Source organism: Phoenix dactylifera, chromosome 11 (assembly GCF_051530095.1).
Source record: "Phoenix dactylifera cultivar Ajwa chromosome 11, Ajwa_hap1_PhDact_Kaust_v1.1, whole genome shotgun sequence".
Taxonomy (NCBI): Eukaryota; Viridiplantae; Streptophyta; class Magnoliopsida; order Arecales; family Arecaceae; genus Phoenix; species Phoenix dactylifera.
The window spans coordinates 16,804,350-16,820,551 of record NC_143200.1 but is presented as its reverse complement, the minus strand read 5'-3'; the positions used below and the strand labels follow the sequence as shown (position 1 = coordinate 16,820,551).

Sequence of the window (16,202 nt, the reverse complement as noted above, 5' to 3'; positions counted from 1 at the left end):
TCTCCATGGTCGAAATCCACCAAGTTTAAGAGGACAAAATAAGTATCTTGCTGAAGAGTACAGTGAGAAGGAGGAGGAGTTGATGGTGCTGATGCGAGTGTAGATGAAGAGGGCACGTCGGCGGGAGGACGGAAAGTGGGAGTAGAGGGAGCTGGAGGCGAGTTGGAGGGCGAAAAAAATGGAGCTGAAGAAGATGACGATCGCGGTAAGGAGTAGAGTGGAGATGGCGGCGAGGAGAACGGAGAAGAGGAGGGAAGGGAGGGCTACGACCGGGCACCACCCTTCACCAAATTTGGTCCAACTATTCCCAAATAGAAATATTTTTTTTAATTTTTTACATGAATATCCTTCCAAATATCTAATTTTGTCCGAATATTCTTTCAAAATTAATATTTACACACACACACACACATATATATATATATATATATATATATATATATATATATAATGTATGTATGTATGTATGTATATTAGGGATTGATAACCTCTCTGTTATGGTAGGTTATCAATCATACATACATACATACATACATACATACATACATACATACATATATATATATACACACACACACACATATACATATACATATACATATACATATACATATACATATATATATCTACATATACATATACATATACATATATACATATATATATATATATATATATATATATATATATATATATATATATATATATATATATGTACACACAATGAGGAGAGAGAGAGCATTAATTGGGGGTTGAGTGGGTGAGTTAATGTGGGATTATAAAAAAACATAAAATAACTTTAAGAGTTATAAAAAGTAAGGATATTTTTTGTCTACAGAAAAATGGATAGATTGATAATCTACCATAACAGAGAGTAGGTTATCAATCCCCATATATACACACACACCCCCCATCGTAAAACACTTGTTTTGATATTCTGCTCTTTTTTTATTTTTATATTTTTTAGTATATCATAAACGATCAAAAAAAATATTTTTATATAATAAATAAATAATCTAAAGAAATGACAAACTGGACTTTAGGAACATGATGAATTAATGTGACTTTTCTTGAACGTGGAAATTCTAATTTTAAACTTTACAACGACGTGTTTATGTATAAAATTCTTACATCATCATTCTAATATAATAACGGACAAGCCTTCCTAGACTAAAACTTAGAAGAATAACTTTGTTAAAAGATGACATATTTTTTAATCTGACAGTACAATATTCGTGCCGAACAAAGGCTACACCTTGTGGAAACCATTATCGTAACGGATTCTATGTTTCTAATAGTCTGCTCCATTACGACTCAGATCTGGAAAAAGAGTATCCAAAATGACCAATATACTCTTAGCTATTCTTTTCTCTCTTTTTTTCTTTTCTAGGTTTTTCATATGAATATCTTCCTAAATATCAAATTTTGCATGAATATCCTTTCACAATTGATATTTACATATATGCCATCGTAACAACACTTGTTTTATTATTCTACTATTTTTTTATTCTCGTTTTTACATATGTACCTACATTATCTAACGCCGTTAATTAATTAACGATTTCAAATTAAAATAACTAAAATATTTTTAATGGATAAATGTACCAAAAAAAAAGTTATAAGATAATCGTGATAGAAAATAAAAAAATAATTTCAAAATTCTATTTATTTTTTAATTAAAATAAATATAGTTTTTATTAACGATATTAGAGAATTATTATATTAGCCGCATTTGTACAAAAATAATATTTTATGAAGATAAAAAATAAATTTTATGCAAATTGAAAATTGTAAAAGCATATTTATGAAAAAAACTTTTTTTTTTTTTGGCTGAAAGAAACTTTTTTTTTTAACGAAGAAAAAAAAGGCAAGCCGGCAATGAAAATAAAAACGGTCGTGACGGTGAACGGTCGTGACGGTGTGCTGCGTGATTTAGTGTGCGAGCTCAGCTGGCGGTATGATTCGGCTTTTCCGGCACCGCCTTCTTCGCTCGCATCTCCTCCTTCCCAAGCCTTTTTGAGACGCCCTCGTCCCCCTCCCCTCTCTTTCTCTCTCGGGAAGAGGTCGTTCTCTCCCCCGGAGCTCTAGCCCTAACACCCCTTCGTGCCAAGAACGCGCTTGCCTCCGCCCCCTGATTTCAGGTCCTAAAATCCCCCGATCTCTCGCCCGCCTTTTTTTGAAGCGATCCCGATCTCTCTGGTTTTTCCCGTTGATGTTTGTTTCGATTCTTTTGCTTCAGCTTTGATTCCCGTTAAGTAGGCTTGTTAAATTAAATTAAATAGGAAAGGATCGTAAGCACGCGCTTGGGAATCGTGTTTGCTTTGGGAATTCTAAAATCCTTGCCGGATCTGGATGTTTTCGTGAGGATTTGGTCGATTTCCTTGTCGGGTATTGCTCTTTGCCGCCCTATTTGGAATTTGGGTTGCTTTGTCTTCTGAGTGGGGTTGATACGTTTGCATGTTCTTGCTTCTTATTCGTTCTCTTCTTTTCTCGGGGGCTTTAAATTGCGATTTTTTGCTTAAATTCAAGGGTTTCTTTGGGATTCTGGGATTCTGGCTGCATGGGTAATTCTTTGGAATATGTGGGAAGGTTGGGCAGCAGATGTTTGAAAGCGATTGATTGCAATTTTTGTTCACAGGGAAGAGATAGGAGGGGCCCTATTTCTTTATCTGTTTGACTTTTCTTTTTCCTTTTTTTTTTTATGCTATCCTGTTTCTCAATATTATTGTTAACTGGCGAAAATTTGAAGGAAGTCTTGGTATATGCTCGTAATTATTATTTTAACTTGGTGGAATTTTCTTATATGATGGAAATATTGCTTGAATTTGATTGTGAAATTGCTATTTAGACCCGTTTATTTCTGCATCCATATGAATTATCTGTTTGTTACCCCGCGCCCGCACCGCCCCCCCCCCCCCCCAAAAAAAAAAAAACAACAACAACAACAACAACAACAACAAAAAAAACTATTTAATAATATGAATATTCTTAGCCGAAAATTGAAATCCACCAGTCTTTGGGACCCACAGATCTGTTGTGCGGGACTAATGTACTGCATTACAACGGGTGACATAAATGGATGGCATAAGTTGTTTCGTATTGTATCTCAGAGCTTCATTTTTATATGTTTCCATGGTGTTGGCTAACTGTTTATGCCTATGTTACAACCGGGGTATGTGATTATTAGAACTTAGTCATGGACATGCATGTTTGTATGTTCCGGAAGAGAGGAGACTGAGATTCGCCATCTCGGTACCGGTACCATGCTAATATAGTGTCGGTATGCTCGATATGGGAAGTCAGTTCGGCATAATGAGACTCGGCATATGCTATGCTCCCTACAGAATCTCGTTTTGATGCCGCTACAAGATGGTATATCCACTATGGGGTGGCACACACTGGTACGGTGAACCAAGAAAGAGACATTGTAATATCTTCTATAAGTACATGTCGTTGGACATAACGGTGAACCATGAAAGAGATTGTAATATCTTCTATAAGTACATGTTGTTGGACATAATTAAACCTTATTTTATTGCCTTTCAAAACGTTGACATCATCTCATGTCCTTGCGTTGGCTATCAAAGGCATATTTGCAATCTGTATGCAAATAATAGTTGTATCATTAATTATGTGATGTTGAATATTTAGGTGTTTGCACCACATAAAAAAGATAGAAAGAAGAGGCGCAACATGCGGCGCTGGCTGTGCTGTTCTTGTCAGATGGACGAGCCTTATCATGCCCATGAGAATGAATACCTGAAAAGCCCATCAGATCATATAGATGGTATGTTGTTTTTCCTCTGCATTTCAAGAAATCAATACTGTTTCTGCTACCATTGCAGTCAGCTGGTGTTTTCTGTAATATAAGTGCTCCATAATGCATGTCCTGTTCTGGAAGGTTGTGAAAGAGACAGATAAGATAATTTTGGAGGAGCTCTCACTTCTTGTTGAGGCTAAAGTTTAAGAAATTGTTGTTTAGAGTATCTCTCCAGACCAACCATTTTAAATCTCCCTTGATTTTGGTGGGGCTTTTATGGCTTTGGTAGATATCTGTTGGGATCCTCTCCCTTGTATATTTTCTATGGTTTTCTTTTACTTGGTAATTGTGATGCTTCTTTTTTTGTTCGTAATCATGAGAATGTTCCTTGATTTATTGCTTGTTTATCTTCATGTCTCCATTTATTTGTAGGATTTGTGAATGCACATATTATGTGATGACAAGTTTGCTGTTTATTTTCATCAAGTAATGTTTTCTGTAGTTTGTACTTCTTCCCTATTTAGGTGGGAAGTATAGTGCTTTACCTGTCAATAGGTGACGTTACCCAAGTCAAAATTATAGTTACATTCCCTAATTATGCAATTGTGGTCCTTGAATGGTAGCTTCAATTCATTCTTTTTGAATCATATGGAAAGTTGAAAACTTCTTTTTTGCTGCCAGTGAATTCTGACATCCTAACCTAACCCTCATGCAAGTAAGCCTGTGTACAAGCTGAGAGTTTTTGAGGTTAAAATTCTTGTGTGGAGATTGGTTCATGCTTAGACCTTTTGGTTGTGTAGGACTATAGGTTAAGGTTCTACTTGCTTGTTCTTGTTTGATGTGACAAGGTCAGGCCTAGTTTTGCTAAGTTCCCAAAGTCTGTGGCTTGATATCGCAAAGAAATTAAAATAATTATGTGTTTGACCATTTACTTGGGATGAAATTTAAAATATGTATACATATCCTTGTTTTCACTTCTCTTCTTTGCTCACTAGTTTTATATGTAATAAATTATTCTCATATTTTGTCAAGCCCACTCAAGGCTTGGCATAAGCTCGTTTTCCTAAACAGAACCTCTATGGTTCTGCTTTTGAACTGATAAGCTTGTATCAGTTTGTGCTAGCTTGCAGGCAAACCATGTTGTTTCAGTACACTGACAACCCTACTTGCATGCTTGAAGTACAAGAAATGTATGTGTTAGTTGGACCTAATTTGATTACATCTTGAATCCAATGCGATGAAACCTTCTGTATTGTAAGATATACATTGCTTTGACCCTGAAATAGCAAGTTTAATCTTCACAGCTTGGATTCTTATTAATACAATTGGATCCACTAGTTTCCTACACAATTTTGATACTCAACTTCAAGGGAACCCTATCTTATCTGTTGGTGGGCTGATTATATTCGCTAGCCTGAATACTATTAGTGATGTACACATTCATTTCGATAAGGCATTAGATTAAATGCTCTTTTTTTGATAAATGGTGCTGTTCCAAATTTTTAAGAGAATTTCGTTCTTTTTTTCTTTTTCGGGTGAATGTTGTCTCCTGTGCTGTTTCTTGTGTTAATTCTGTTGTTTCTATTTTTTTTTAATTTGGTTTCCAGGAATGCAAAAAGGTTCAAAGCTTTCTGCTGTTGCCAAAAGCGAACCCCAAAGAGCACCGCCTCCCATTGAAGTGCCTGCATTGTCATTAGATGAGCTGAAAGAAAAGACTGACAATTTTGGATCAAAGTTTTTAGTTGGTGAAGGATCATATGGAAGAGTATATTTTGCAACTTTAAACAATGGCAAACAAGTGGCATTAAAAAAACTTGATGTTGCATCAGAGCCTGAGTCCAACAATGAGTTTTTGACCCAGGTCTGTTTGCCAATATTTTTAACAAAATTTCTCTCTCCCTCTCATTTTATCAAAGCTTGACTTATTAGGTTAGGGAGACCATGGTTTAATATCTGTCACCCATCACTGGAACTTGGCTTTTGAGAATTAATTTCATTTTTCTGGACATTAGGTCTCGATGGTTACAAAATTGAAGCATGAAAATGTGCTTGAAATGCTTGGGTATTGTGTGGAAGGGAATCTCCGTTTGTTGGCCTATGAATATGCAACCATGGGTTCGCTGCATGATGTTCTGCATGGTATGACCTCTGGTCCTGTAACATACATCTGATTATTTTATGAGAAACAAATGTTTATTACTCTTGTTGCATCTACAGGTAGAAAAGGAGTCCAGGGTGCTCAACCTGGTCCTGTTCTTGACTGGATGCAGCGGGTGAGAATTGCTATTGATGCAGCCAAGGGGCTGGAGTATCTTCATGAGAAGGTTCAGCCTTCTATAATACATCGCGATATCAGATCAAGTAATGTCCTTTTATTTGAGGACTTCAGAGCAAAAATTGCAGATTTTAATCTTTCAAACCAGGCTCCTGATATGGCTGCTCGTCTTCATTCTACTCGTGTCTTGGGGACCTTCGGTTATCATGCACCAGAGTAATCACGACTCAGATAATTTATGCAGTTGTATAGGGCATAACAAATTATACTACTTGGTTAATTAAATAAGCAAACCTTTTGTACTCATAGTTTGCATAGTTACTTTTATGACCCAGATTAACTAGGTCATTTATGTAAACTTACAGTTGTGCTCATAGTTCGCATTGTCCAGCTTTATGCCTCCGATTGTAGTAATTGTGCTGTCAACTGACTTGGAGCTGCATAAACCTTCATTATCATGAAAAGTCGTGAAGTTGCTTGGTCTTTATTATAAGATTCAAACACAATAGACTTTTTGCTTTTATATAAGCTGGCTGTAGTGCTGCTAGTTGGTTGATTTTTCTGACATTTTCAGGTGAGGGTTTAATTGATAGACTCTAGTATGTCATAGCCCATAGAGGGTGTTGTTCTCTCAGTCTTTCTCCATAATAATGATTTGAGTAGCACTAATAGTGAGCAGAAGTTTTAAGGAAATGGATTTTAACATGAGGATAGAAGAGGGTGAGTTGAAGACGTGTAAGAATTATCTGTGCTAGTTTTGGTTTAGAATGGGGATATCCTATCTTGAGGATTTGAAGATTGGCAATGTTGGTGGGGAGTGGAGAGGTGAATTATAGATGGAAGTTAATGAAGCATGTGTCAAAGGAAAGAGGTGTTCTTCCTAGAATGTGAGGAGGCCTGTGAATTGTTGGTTCCCTTATCTTGACTCTATATAATTCTAGCACATTGCTTAAGATGAAATGTGATGCAACCATCTTTGTTTATAGTGGTGAGATTCTGCTATTATTATAAAAATTGTGAAGTTTAAGATGGTGGGTCCTCTAAGAATTGACTGCTGTAAAGTTTTATGAGGAGTCCTAATGCAGTCTGCATCACTTCTAATGTGAAATTAAACATTGTGGCCCATCAATTTGCTGAACTAGAAATATAAAATCACAATACAAGTTTTAGCATAGGAATTGCAAGAAAAAAATGGAGACCGTTGTGTCAATGGATTGCATTTATCAAAGGTCAAACAATTTTGGTCTTATTTTTATGACAAAACAATTTCGGTCTTATTTTTACGACATATGAATGAGTCATTATGCAACACAAGTATGGGGATTCTTATTGTTCGGTGATTTAACCATTGAATCTGGAATATTGGTCATGCTATTTGACATACATGTTGTCGCTGGTTCATTTGGTAGAGAATTAGTGAATCCTGCTAATCGAGCACTCTAAGTTGTGATAAAATTTGCAAGAATTGTTGAACTAAGAGGTGTGCTGTTCCTATTGGCGAGGTCTCTAATGGTGTGGGTGGATTTTGCAAAGGTTATTTGGTCAGAGAGAGAGGTATCTCTAATGTTCCAATCAATGATTCTTGGATGGACTTCATTTTTAGATGGTTCTCTTTATTCAGACTGGTTTAGGGTGTCAAACCAGAATCATTAGAGTCAATTTTAGCTTGTCCACATTTCCTGTTTTATACTGAGCTCCATTACCCTTTCTTGGTTGCATTCACATGCTTGAATGCATTGACCCAATTGCATGTTAATGAATCAGGCCTAAGTTTGGTGGCTTAGTATGGGCTTTTCACTCATGCAAATCCTTTACTTTTACCTTTTCTTTCATGTTTTTCTTATGTTCCTCTAAATGTATGCAAATCATGATTGCGATAAGGTCTCCACTTTATCCTTCTTTATTTGTCTTTTCATATTTGTTACTGCATCTTCATTTTCCTAATCTTTATTGTCTAGCACCATTTAATTGTCCATTATGAACTCTTTCTTTCCCCTTCATCTTCCTTTTCAAAACGTCCTTTTGTTTAAGTTACCTCCATAACTCTCACTTGATTGTGTTGCTTTTCAATCTTTTTGTCTGTAAAGATGGCTTGTCTTGTTCTCTTATGGTAATCCAATTTTTCTTAGTAGATCAATGAATTAGAGGGAAGCATTGGTATCATTTGTTTTTCATAAGACTGTGATAAAATATTGGCCTATGGACCTTGTGGACACAATTGTATGCATAACATAACTTAATAGTATATGTCAAAACTTATGCAGGTATGCTATGACTGGTCAGCTGACCCAGAAAAGTGATGTGTATAGCTTTGGTGTAGTTCTTTTGGAGCTTCTGACTGGCAGGAAACCAGTGGATCATACAATGCCTAGAGGGCAGCAGAGTCTGGTTACTTGGGTAAGCTGCTGTTGCATAGATGACTGTTTATTGCTTGCATATTACATTTTTTTGTGTAGATGATATGTGATAAAAAAGAAAAGAACTCTATGATAAGGAGCAATTGCAATCCATCTGCTGCAACCAGATTGCCGAGCAAATAAAGCAACTTAAAAATGAAAAAAATCTGTTTTTGTATGCAAACTGAAAAGGTCATTCGTTTTCCTGGAACACTGGTTGACCTGAAGGAAGTTGCATCGTCCAAGTTGTTGGCACTCCATAGAAGTCTTCCGCTCCACAATCAGCAAATCCTTAAAAAGCCATATATAGTCTATTGATGATCTAATTACATCTCTCTTGCTATAATAATAATTATGTATAATTCCATCCAACTCTTTTGACACTGTTAATTGTTTAAACACTGTTTTCTTATTAATATATCATTTGAATATAGGTCTGGTGTTTTTGGAATTTCTTTGTGAATACTGATCTAATCTGATTCCAGTTGATGCTAGGCACCTGTCAGATCTGTTTTAACTCGACAGTGATTGGTGTATCCACACTCAGCCCAGGCTTCATTGCAATTTGGAGCTGCCATTTCAAATCTCCAATTTCTTGCACTGCTACTTTGTTTCTAGAGCCCAAGAATTGGTTATTTTCTGTCCTAGGAACACCAGTTTTGGAGTTCTTAAGCTTTATTGATTGCCCGTATTTCAACCTCTAAAAGAACACTGTATGTGCAGAGAACCACCCTATATTTTAGATCCCTTGAATGCTCAAATGGACATTGGAATGAACTTGAGCCGCGCTATCAAACAAAAGCCAATCTCTATATCTTCTCCCAACCCTTGGGGTCCATATGGATGCCCAACTAGTGTCCACGTGTGCTATCTTCCCCCAAGGGTGGAAAGGGCTGAGTGGAGGCAAGTTGATGGAGAAGTAGAGTGGATCAGGGGTATGAAAAAGAAGAGAGGGGAGAGGGGTCCCGTTGATCCCACATTTCTAAGATCCTCGCCGTTCTACAATTGCTTCTCAATTGAAATCTGGTAGCTTCAAAATCTGGGGATTGTTGGATTTTATTGTCTTTTAATCCCTTCCGCTTCTCTCTTCCTTCTCTTTCTGTTAAACCAATTCTTACCCTTTGGCTGGTATCATCTGGACATCGGATCTTTATATAGATACATTATTGAGGGAATAATGCATGCCCGGAGAGAGCTATTGCACAAATGTCTAGATAAATACTGCTTTTCTCTCCATATCCGCTCAGCGGCTACTGTGTTAAACTGTTAATGGCAGGGGAAGAATTAACTACATGCCACCTCTGAGCATTAGTGCCAAGATGCAGTGTGTGGATCCTGCTGCCCCATTTTTGCATAATGGCTGGTAATATTAACCAGTCTTATCTAATTTTTTTTTCTTTCTTCTTGATACAGGCAACTCCAAGATTGAGTGAGGATAAGGTCAAACAATGTGTGGATCCAAGGTTGAAGGGAGAGTATCCACCAAAAGGAGTCGCTAAGGTCTCTCTCTCCTCCCCCACCCAACACCCCCCCGCCCCATTCTATCTATTTGTGGGTGTGCATGCATGCCTACTTGTGTGCTTGCTGTTGTGGCGGGAGCTCATGCCTTCACCCCTGTGATCATGCACTTATAGCTGTTACTAGTTATTAGTTAGAGTTGCAAAAAAAAAAAAACTGCTTCACTAAACATGGAATGTTTTTGTTGGACAACTCATCTAATTCCTGTAAGCTCAATTAACACTTTGGTTCTATCTATCTGTTTGTGTTTGTGTGCATGCACGCCTGCTTGTGTGCTAGCTGTTGTGGTGGGCACTCATACCTTTACCTGTGATCATGCACTTATAGTTGTTACTAGTTATTTGTTAGGGTTGCCAAAAAAATGCTCTTCTAAACATGGAATGTTTTTATGGACAACTCAGCTAATTCCTGTAGCTCAATTAACACTTCGGTTCTGTATTTACTGTAGCTTGCAGCAGTGGCAGCTCTGTGCGTGCAATATGAAGCAGAGTTTAGGCCCAATATGAGCATTGTGGTCAAGGCACTGTCTCCCCTTCTCATAAATAAGCAGCCCCCATCTGCTGCTGCTCCTTCCCTAGCTTCAGAGACTTGAGACCTGGAATGAGATATTGTGTTAAAAATTTGGCGTGTTTTTTTGGGTATGTTTACTTCTCCAGGAGAGTACTTGTTTGATATATTTTCCTTGTTGACTCTGAGAGCATAAATTTGTCTGGCTGTCACTCTGCAGGTTACCATGCTGCTTGTTTGCCTGAGAGTTTTTTTGTTCAGCGAGAAGCAATGGACCGTTCTTCGTGTCATTCCTGTCAGCAGGGATCTGTGCTGTATATTTGTCTTGAGTATTTCTGTTTCTCTTTGAGCTGTTGCATGTGATAATATGGGATGATGAGTGTTATGCTGTAATGTCCTTCATCTCCTGTACGTGAGATCTGACCTAAAGGTTTCATGTTCAGTCATTTGTTTTCCATTCTAGTCTGGGCCATGATTAAACTGCCCTATTTATTTTCCAGATGGTTATAGTATGATTAAAATGGATCTTTGTGGTCTTGCCTATTCTACAGCTCATGAACAATTTGTAACTGGTAGTATCACACAATCACCTCAAGGACCTCTAGGGTTTGCAAGCCAGTTGGAAGTGTTGGTTCTGATTGGGATTGTAAAATTATTAGTCTGTTTGGTAAAATTCTTAGTGTTTCTAGTGACAACTTCAACGCTGGCATGAAGTTGATGTCTACTTGATGGCCTAGTGCCGCTCTAGGATTATGTTGAGAGGATGCTGTGGAGTGCAGTCCTCGCTAATGTGGTAATGATTGTGGTTTTCATTATGAACCAAGATGAGCCTTGTTGTAGTTCCCTTTTTTTTCAGTAATTCTTGTCTGTATGTTAACACTCCACAAAGGCAGAAAGAGGAGGTTGTTTTGTTTTGGCAGGCATCCAGGAACAATTTAGAGTTTATAAATATAATAAGTCAACTTGTGACAGGAAGCATGAAGAATAAAATTCCAGGCATTCAATGGCGCTAGCGTATCATCCAATTCACTGAAAACTGAGCTAGACACGATCTCTGGACAATTTTCTTGTTCGACCCATTTCAGTCGGATGAAATTTTGGTCTATCCGTTTCAGCGTCACCACTTTTTGCACAGAATACACAGATCCAGTTATCAAGTGCATGCCAGCTGCTTGTAGGACCAGATAAATGGAGAGTTTTTGTTTTATCACTTTTTAATTGAGCGACACGATATCAATGAGTAGACATGGGTTCCTAGGATTTAACAAATTTTATATCACGAATATTATCATGTAATGGCTATTGAAGAAAAATGACCACAATTTTTTTTTTTGAAAAAAAAAAAAATCTTTGATGATTTTCTTTTCTACATTCTAATCAATGCGTAGCCAGTAAAGCAACATCATATTGCTCTTGCAATCATAATCCGTTGCTATCATTCTTTGCAGCTCCATATCTCAAATTGGTTCTCCTCCTGAATAAAGCTTCTGGAGAGTGGGATGTTCGGATATCCCAATATATTAGTGGCATACCATACCAAGAATTATGCTATGCTAACTAAAATAATGACAAGAGTCACTATCTTGCCCCTCAAATGTTCAGATACAGCTCCAAAATTATTATGATGCATGACTCATCAAGTCGTAGTCAATAAGCCCCAGAAATAAGTAGCAAAGTTAGCTGACATCATTTAAATACCGAGTCTCAAAAATCTTCAGATCCAATGACTGGAGCTGAAAATAAATGCTCCTGTGGGAGATCATTTATCCAATTCCTACCTGTGGGAGATCATTTATCCAATTCCTATGAAATGTACCCTTCAAGACACCAAATCCATTTGGCTAGAAGACAGCACTTGGGTTGTGACCAAGGATTCAAGGAATGCAACAGTATGATATCGCATGTTCCTCGTGTGAAGTTTGGTGTGGAGCTTGAGGCACAACGCAAGAGTGCAATGCGGCGCCAGATGAATTTGGTTACCAAAGAGATATGGGGCCAATTTTCAATCTTGTTTTCCATGGTAAAATTTGCCATGCTTGTGCAAGATTTTTGAGAACAAGGACCAATAAGAAATACACCTTAACCAGCTAAATAATAACTCGGGATTTCGTTGCTCATTTAAACGAACATATAAATTTGTATCGCCAATTTTTACACGGGACGGTAGCACTGGTAGGTCCAAAACTCGATGGCGGAAAAAATAAAAAAACTTGACATAAGTGATATCCGGGGAAGTCCAGTACACACTAAAATAATAACGGTATACTATGGGCAGAAAACCAACAAAGTGCCTTCTATTACCACCCTCTACAGCTCAGCTGTAACTCCTGTACTCCATCTCAGGGCAGCTGATCCTCCTACAGCATGAGACAGCTTGACACTTACGACCAGAAAAATGTGTTTATATGTATGATGTATGTATATATATATATATATATATATATATATATATATATATATTTGTTGCAGTTAGAATTGGCTCATCTTTATAATATGTCCAGTAAAAGAATCATCATCCAAATCCCTGTAAAAATTGTTCCCAACAATGTTCTTTAAAAAAAAAAAACAATAGTAATAACAACATTAAGATGAAGGAAATATGAATTAGAATTACCTATTCTAATATAACAGCAATTAAAAAAAACAAATGAGAGTAAGAGTTGGAATAAAAGATGCAAGGTTTTATCCACAGCATATCCACCATAATAAATAATTCCTCCTTTATTACCTATCTAGCTGCTAAATTCCTACCTTGGTTTCTAATGCTGTGCCTAATTTAGGTTAGCGGTAAAGATCCAACCTCTCAGAAGTCTGGTATCAACTTCTGGATGAGATGAGACAATTGCCACTGAAGACATATCCATGCTTGTTTCGAACATATACCCGATGCCGGCTTCAATCACAACCTCTCTTTTTTAGGTTGATTATTACGCCATTCTAGACCTTAAACTTCGCATAGTCTGATTAGGATTGGTAAGGTCATTAGAACTTGTCAGAGCCTAATTAGAAGTCCTTTTAGTTGTTTCTAGGATTTGTTTAGATATTAAAATACATAAATAAAATCTTAACATTTTATACTTTCCATTGCATTACAATTCAGTTGATCTACAAACATGCAAACAGATGTTAAAGGACTTTTAAGAGTCCTGCAGATCCACGGCCATGAAAAATAACAAAATTAATCTTGAAACATCAACTGATCTATAGAATAGGATAGATATCTGGTCTAGGTCAGGTTTATCATGAATTGCAGAAACTCATGCCTTCTTTTTAGCTTAAGTCAACTTCCACAGTATGGTAGCTTATGTCATGTTGGCTTTGGGCAATGGCAAGCCGGAAAAAAAAATGGTTGTTATGTCTGACATTAAAGATGCATTTTATTAGCACAGTCCTAAATCCAAAATGTTTAGTGAATGCATGAATATCTTTTTAAAATGATTGCAGAAGTATGCCTGTTATAATATCCTCTTTCTGACATAAACCATAGGGATCAGAAGAAGCATGCCTCGTGAATAACATTAGGTGGGGAGAAGTGGCTGTTTCTCATGTTTCTCATCATGTCCGACAAGGTGGCTAGCCTGAATTTTAGGGGAAAAAATGCCTGAGAAAATATTAGTCAAAAATAAAAAGTTCTTAACTTATAATTCTCCGTAATGACCGAAAAATTCCTTACGTCTTCAGTCGCACCAGCAGTCATATTGATAAAGGATGCTTCCTTTGACCTGAAAAATAGAGGCATCCATATTATGCTAGGTTCATGAGAAAGGAACACAGATGTTACAACAGAATAAATGTGTTATTTGATGAACTTTCAAGGACTTAGAGATTACTCTCATATTGCTTCAAACTTTTGAATCCAACTCAACCAACCCACAGAAAATCCACAGAATTTATATTATGTCAATGTATCAGCATAACTTATTTTTGCAAGGAATTCAGGTTTCATATCTTGGCATGTGCCAATGCACTTCACATGCCCAGTTCCTCAATTGGTTTATAGCAGTTTTTCTAAGTGTAATAAAGCAATAATTGGACATATCAGGCCAACAGCTGGTTGGTCAGCTGGTTGGAACCCATTTCTCCAAGTGAGAAGTCTCAAGTTCAAAACTGAGTGGTGGTGAATAACTGCCGTATTCTCAAAAGATGTTTGGACATATCAGGAATTGATAAAATATCTATTTCAATGGTACTATATGCTACTTCAAAATGCTTAAAGGACAGACTGAACTGTGATATAGGCAGCCTATCTACCAGCAATAGAATTAGACAACCTGAGATCTTGAGCATCCATCATTTCCTGTGTTCCATTTGGCACCTCATTTTTGGCTTTTGCTAGTGGAGAAAAAAACTGTAGAATGGCACTGTCAGGGACTCGGATAGCTAGGAAATCAACAGTATTGAGATAGACAACTTCAATACGTAGCAGTTACCTGGTGCATCGATATAAACACTATTGAGATTCCCAGAATAAAGTTCATAGTCAGAGTATGACCAAACAACAAAGCAGATGCTATGCCAGTAAAAATTGTGGCAACTGTCGATGAATATTTCTTCAAAATTGTATCTGTAAGCATCAATTTGACCACGAAATAAACAAAATATTTCCAGTCAATTCAGAAAAAAGAATGTATTTTTAGTGGCTACAAGGATTCAAGCAAGTCAAAATCATCAATCATAGTAACTATTCTACCTGCATACTTGAAGAAGAATGAGGATAGAATGCCTTGTGCTGCATTATTGCATATGAGAAACATTGTAGCCCTTGAGTGGCCTTGAAGGATGTCAAAGCTACTGGGTCCTGAGACATCAAAGATTCCATTCCGAACTTTAATAACTATATAATATGTATTTATAAAAGACAGGGCGAGCTGGGTGCAGGTGCACCAACATAAAAAGATGTCACATGATGCAACATATATAGATTAAGGATATAGATTTATTTACTCATACTAAGTGCTAGATCAGTTCACAGCTCAAAAAGTCATTTCAAATCAAAGAGAAATCAGAAAACTCATTCAAAATGGAAAACAGCTCATCAGAAAAAATTGCCATACATATCCCTTTCTCCATCCATGTGATGACAGAGAAAAGGCATAAATAGCTATTATTATTGCCTAATCTGATGGAAGAATGCCCGGTAATAAGAAGAGGGTTATGAGGAAGGCATCAAAATACCATTCAGGTCAATAGCTTGCAGAAGATTGACATTGACAACTTCTAGAAAATCTTTGAATATGGGTGATGATCCACCATCAAATGAACTACTATATGTGGATGTTCTACATGTCAAATTATTGTGTCTGACAATGAGCCTTACGAAGTTGCACACCAGGTTGATGTCAAACCCGCTCACGCACCATCATGCAACAAGGCATGAGATCACACAGGCATGGTTAGGATCCATGTGCACAAGCAGGAGATGGGCGGTGAAGGCTCTCTGAAGCCAATAAAAAATTATTCTAGGAGTATAGGTAAGCAAGACTACCTCTCAGACATGCTTAAGAATGAACAAGTGACTGCACCAATACAGAAGAGCAAGAGAAAGAGGGTTTCTATGCATCCTTTAACCCCCAAATGGGGTAGGATAAATATAGGTTACCAAACAAAAAAGTCTGCCTGATAGGACTTCTAATCTCAGTCAAATTGAGCCCTCGGCAAAGAATAACACTCAACCTTGTTCCTTAAACAAGACCTAGATGAGTGATGCATAAGACATATCCCCCAAACAGGGTCCATCATTTGCCAT

The 16,202-nt window shown here is 37.1% G+C and overlaps 2 protein-coding genes across 5 annotated transcripts in view; one reads left to right on the top strand and one right to left on the bottom strand.

Annotated features, from left to right (window-relative positions):
- Nucleotides 1-1,882: 1,882 nt before the first annotated feature.
- Nucleotides 1,883-10,999, top strand: LOC103707784 (protein CYTOSOLIC ABA RECEPTOR KINASE 5-like). 4 transcript variants are annotated; one of them, XM_039128270.2, is made up of 10 exons: nt 1,898-2,141; nt 2,283-2,388; nt 3,652-3,787; nt 5,368-5,621; nt 5,773-5,899; nt 5,978-6,251; nt 8,300-8,432; nt 9,845-9,931; nt 10,398-10,587; nt 10,677-10,999. In XM_039128270.2, the coding sequence occupies exons 3-9, from the start codon at nt 3,694-3,696 to the stop codon at nt 10,539-10,541; spliced, it is 1,113 nt and encodes a 370-aa protein (XP_038984198.1). In that variant the 5' UTR covers nt 1,898-2,141; nt 2,283-2,388; nt 3,652-3,693; the 3' UTR covers nt 10,542-10,587; nt 10,677-10,999. The 4 variants fall into 4 exon arrangements, with proteins under 4 accessions (XP_008790659.1, XP_088563109.1, XP_038984198.1 ...); XM_008792437.5 differs by lacking the exon at nt 2,283-2,388 and having other exon boundaries at nt 1,883-2,141; XM_088706984.2 differs by lacking the exon at nt 9,845-9,931 and having other exon boundaries at nt 1,910-2,141.
- LOC103707783 (CMP-sialic acid transporter 5-like) overlaps nt 10,676-16,202 on the bottom strand; it is a 36,770-nt gene continuing 31,243 nt past the window's right edge. Inside the window, exons 10-15 of the mRNA XM_088706985.1 lie at nt 15,147-15,254; nt 14,887-15,020; nt 14,728-14,804; nt 14,130-14,178; nt 13,962-14,034; nt 10,676-12,813 (exon numbers count right to left, since the gene is read on the bottom strand). Of these exons, the coding sequence (XP_088563111.1) occupies nt 13,975-14,034; nt 14,130-14,178; nt 14,728-14,804; nt 14,887-15,020; nt 15,147-15,254 (428 nt within the window). The 3' untranslated portion in view covers nt 10,676-12,813; nt 13,962-13,974. The remainder of the gene's footprint in view (nt 12,814-13,961; nt 14,035-14,129; nt 14,179-14,727; nt 14,805-14,886; nt 15,021-15,146; nt 15,255-16,202) is intronic.

What these genes read in the sequence shown, in the direction of transcription:
- LOC103707784 (XM_008792437.5), top strand. Translation starts at nt 3,694, where the DNA reads ATGCGGCGCTGGCTGTGCTGTTCTTGTCAGATGGACGAGCCTTATCAT. An exon ending in AGCAGAGTCTGGTTACTTGG is followed by an intron (nt 8,433 to 9,844) that starts GTAAGCTGCTGT and finishes TTCTTGATACAG; the next exon opens with GCAACTCCAAGATTGAGTGA. An exon ending in CACCAAAAGGAGTCGCTAAG is followed by an intron (nt 9,932 to 10,397) that starts GTCTCTCTCTCC and finishes TATTTACTGTAG; the next exon opens with CTTGCAGCAGTGGCAGCTCT.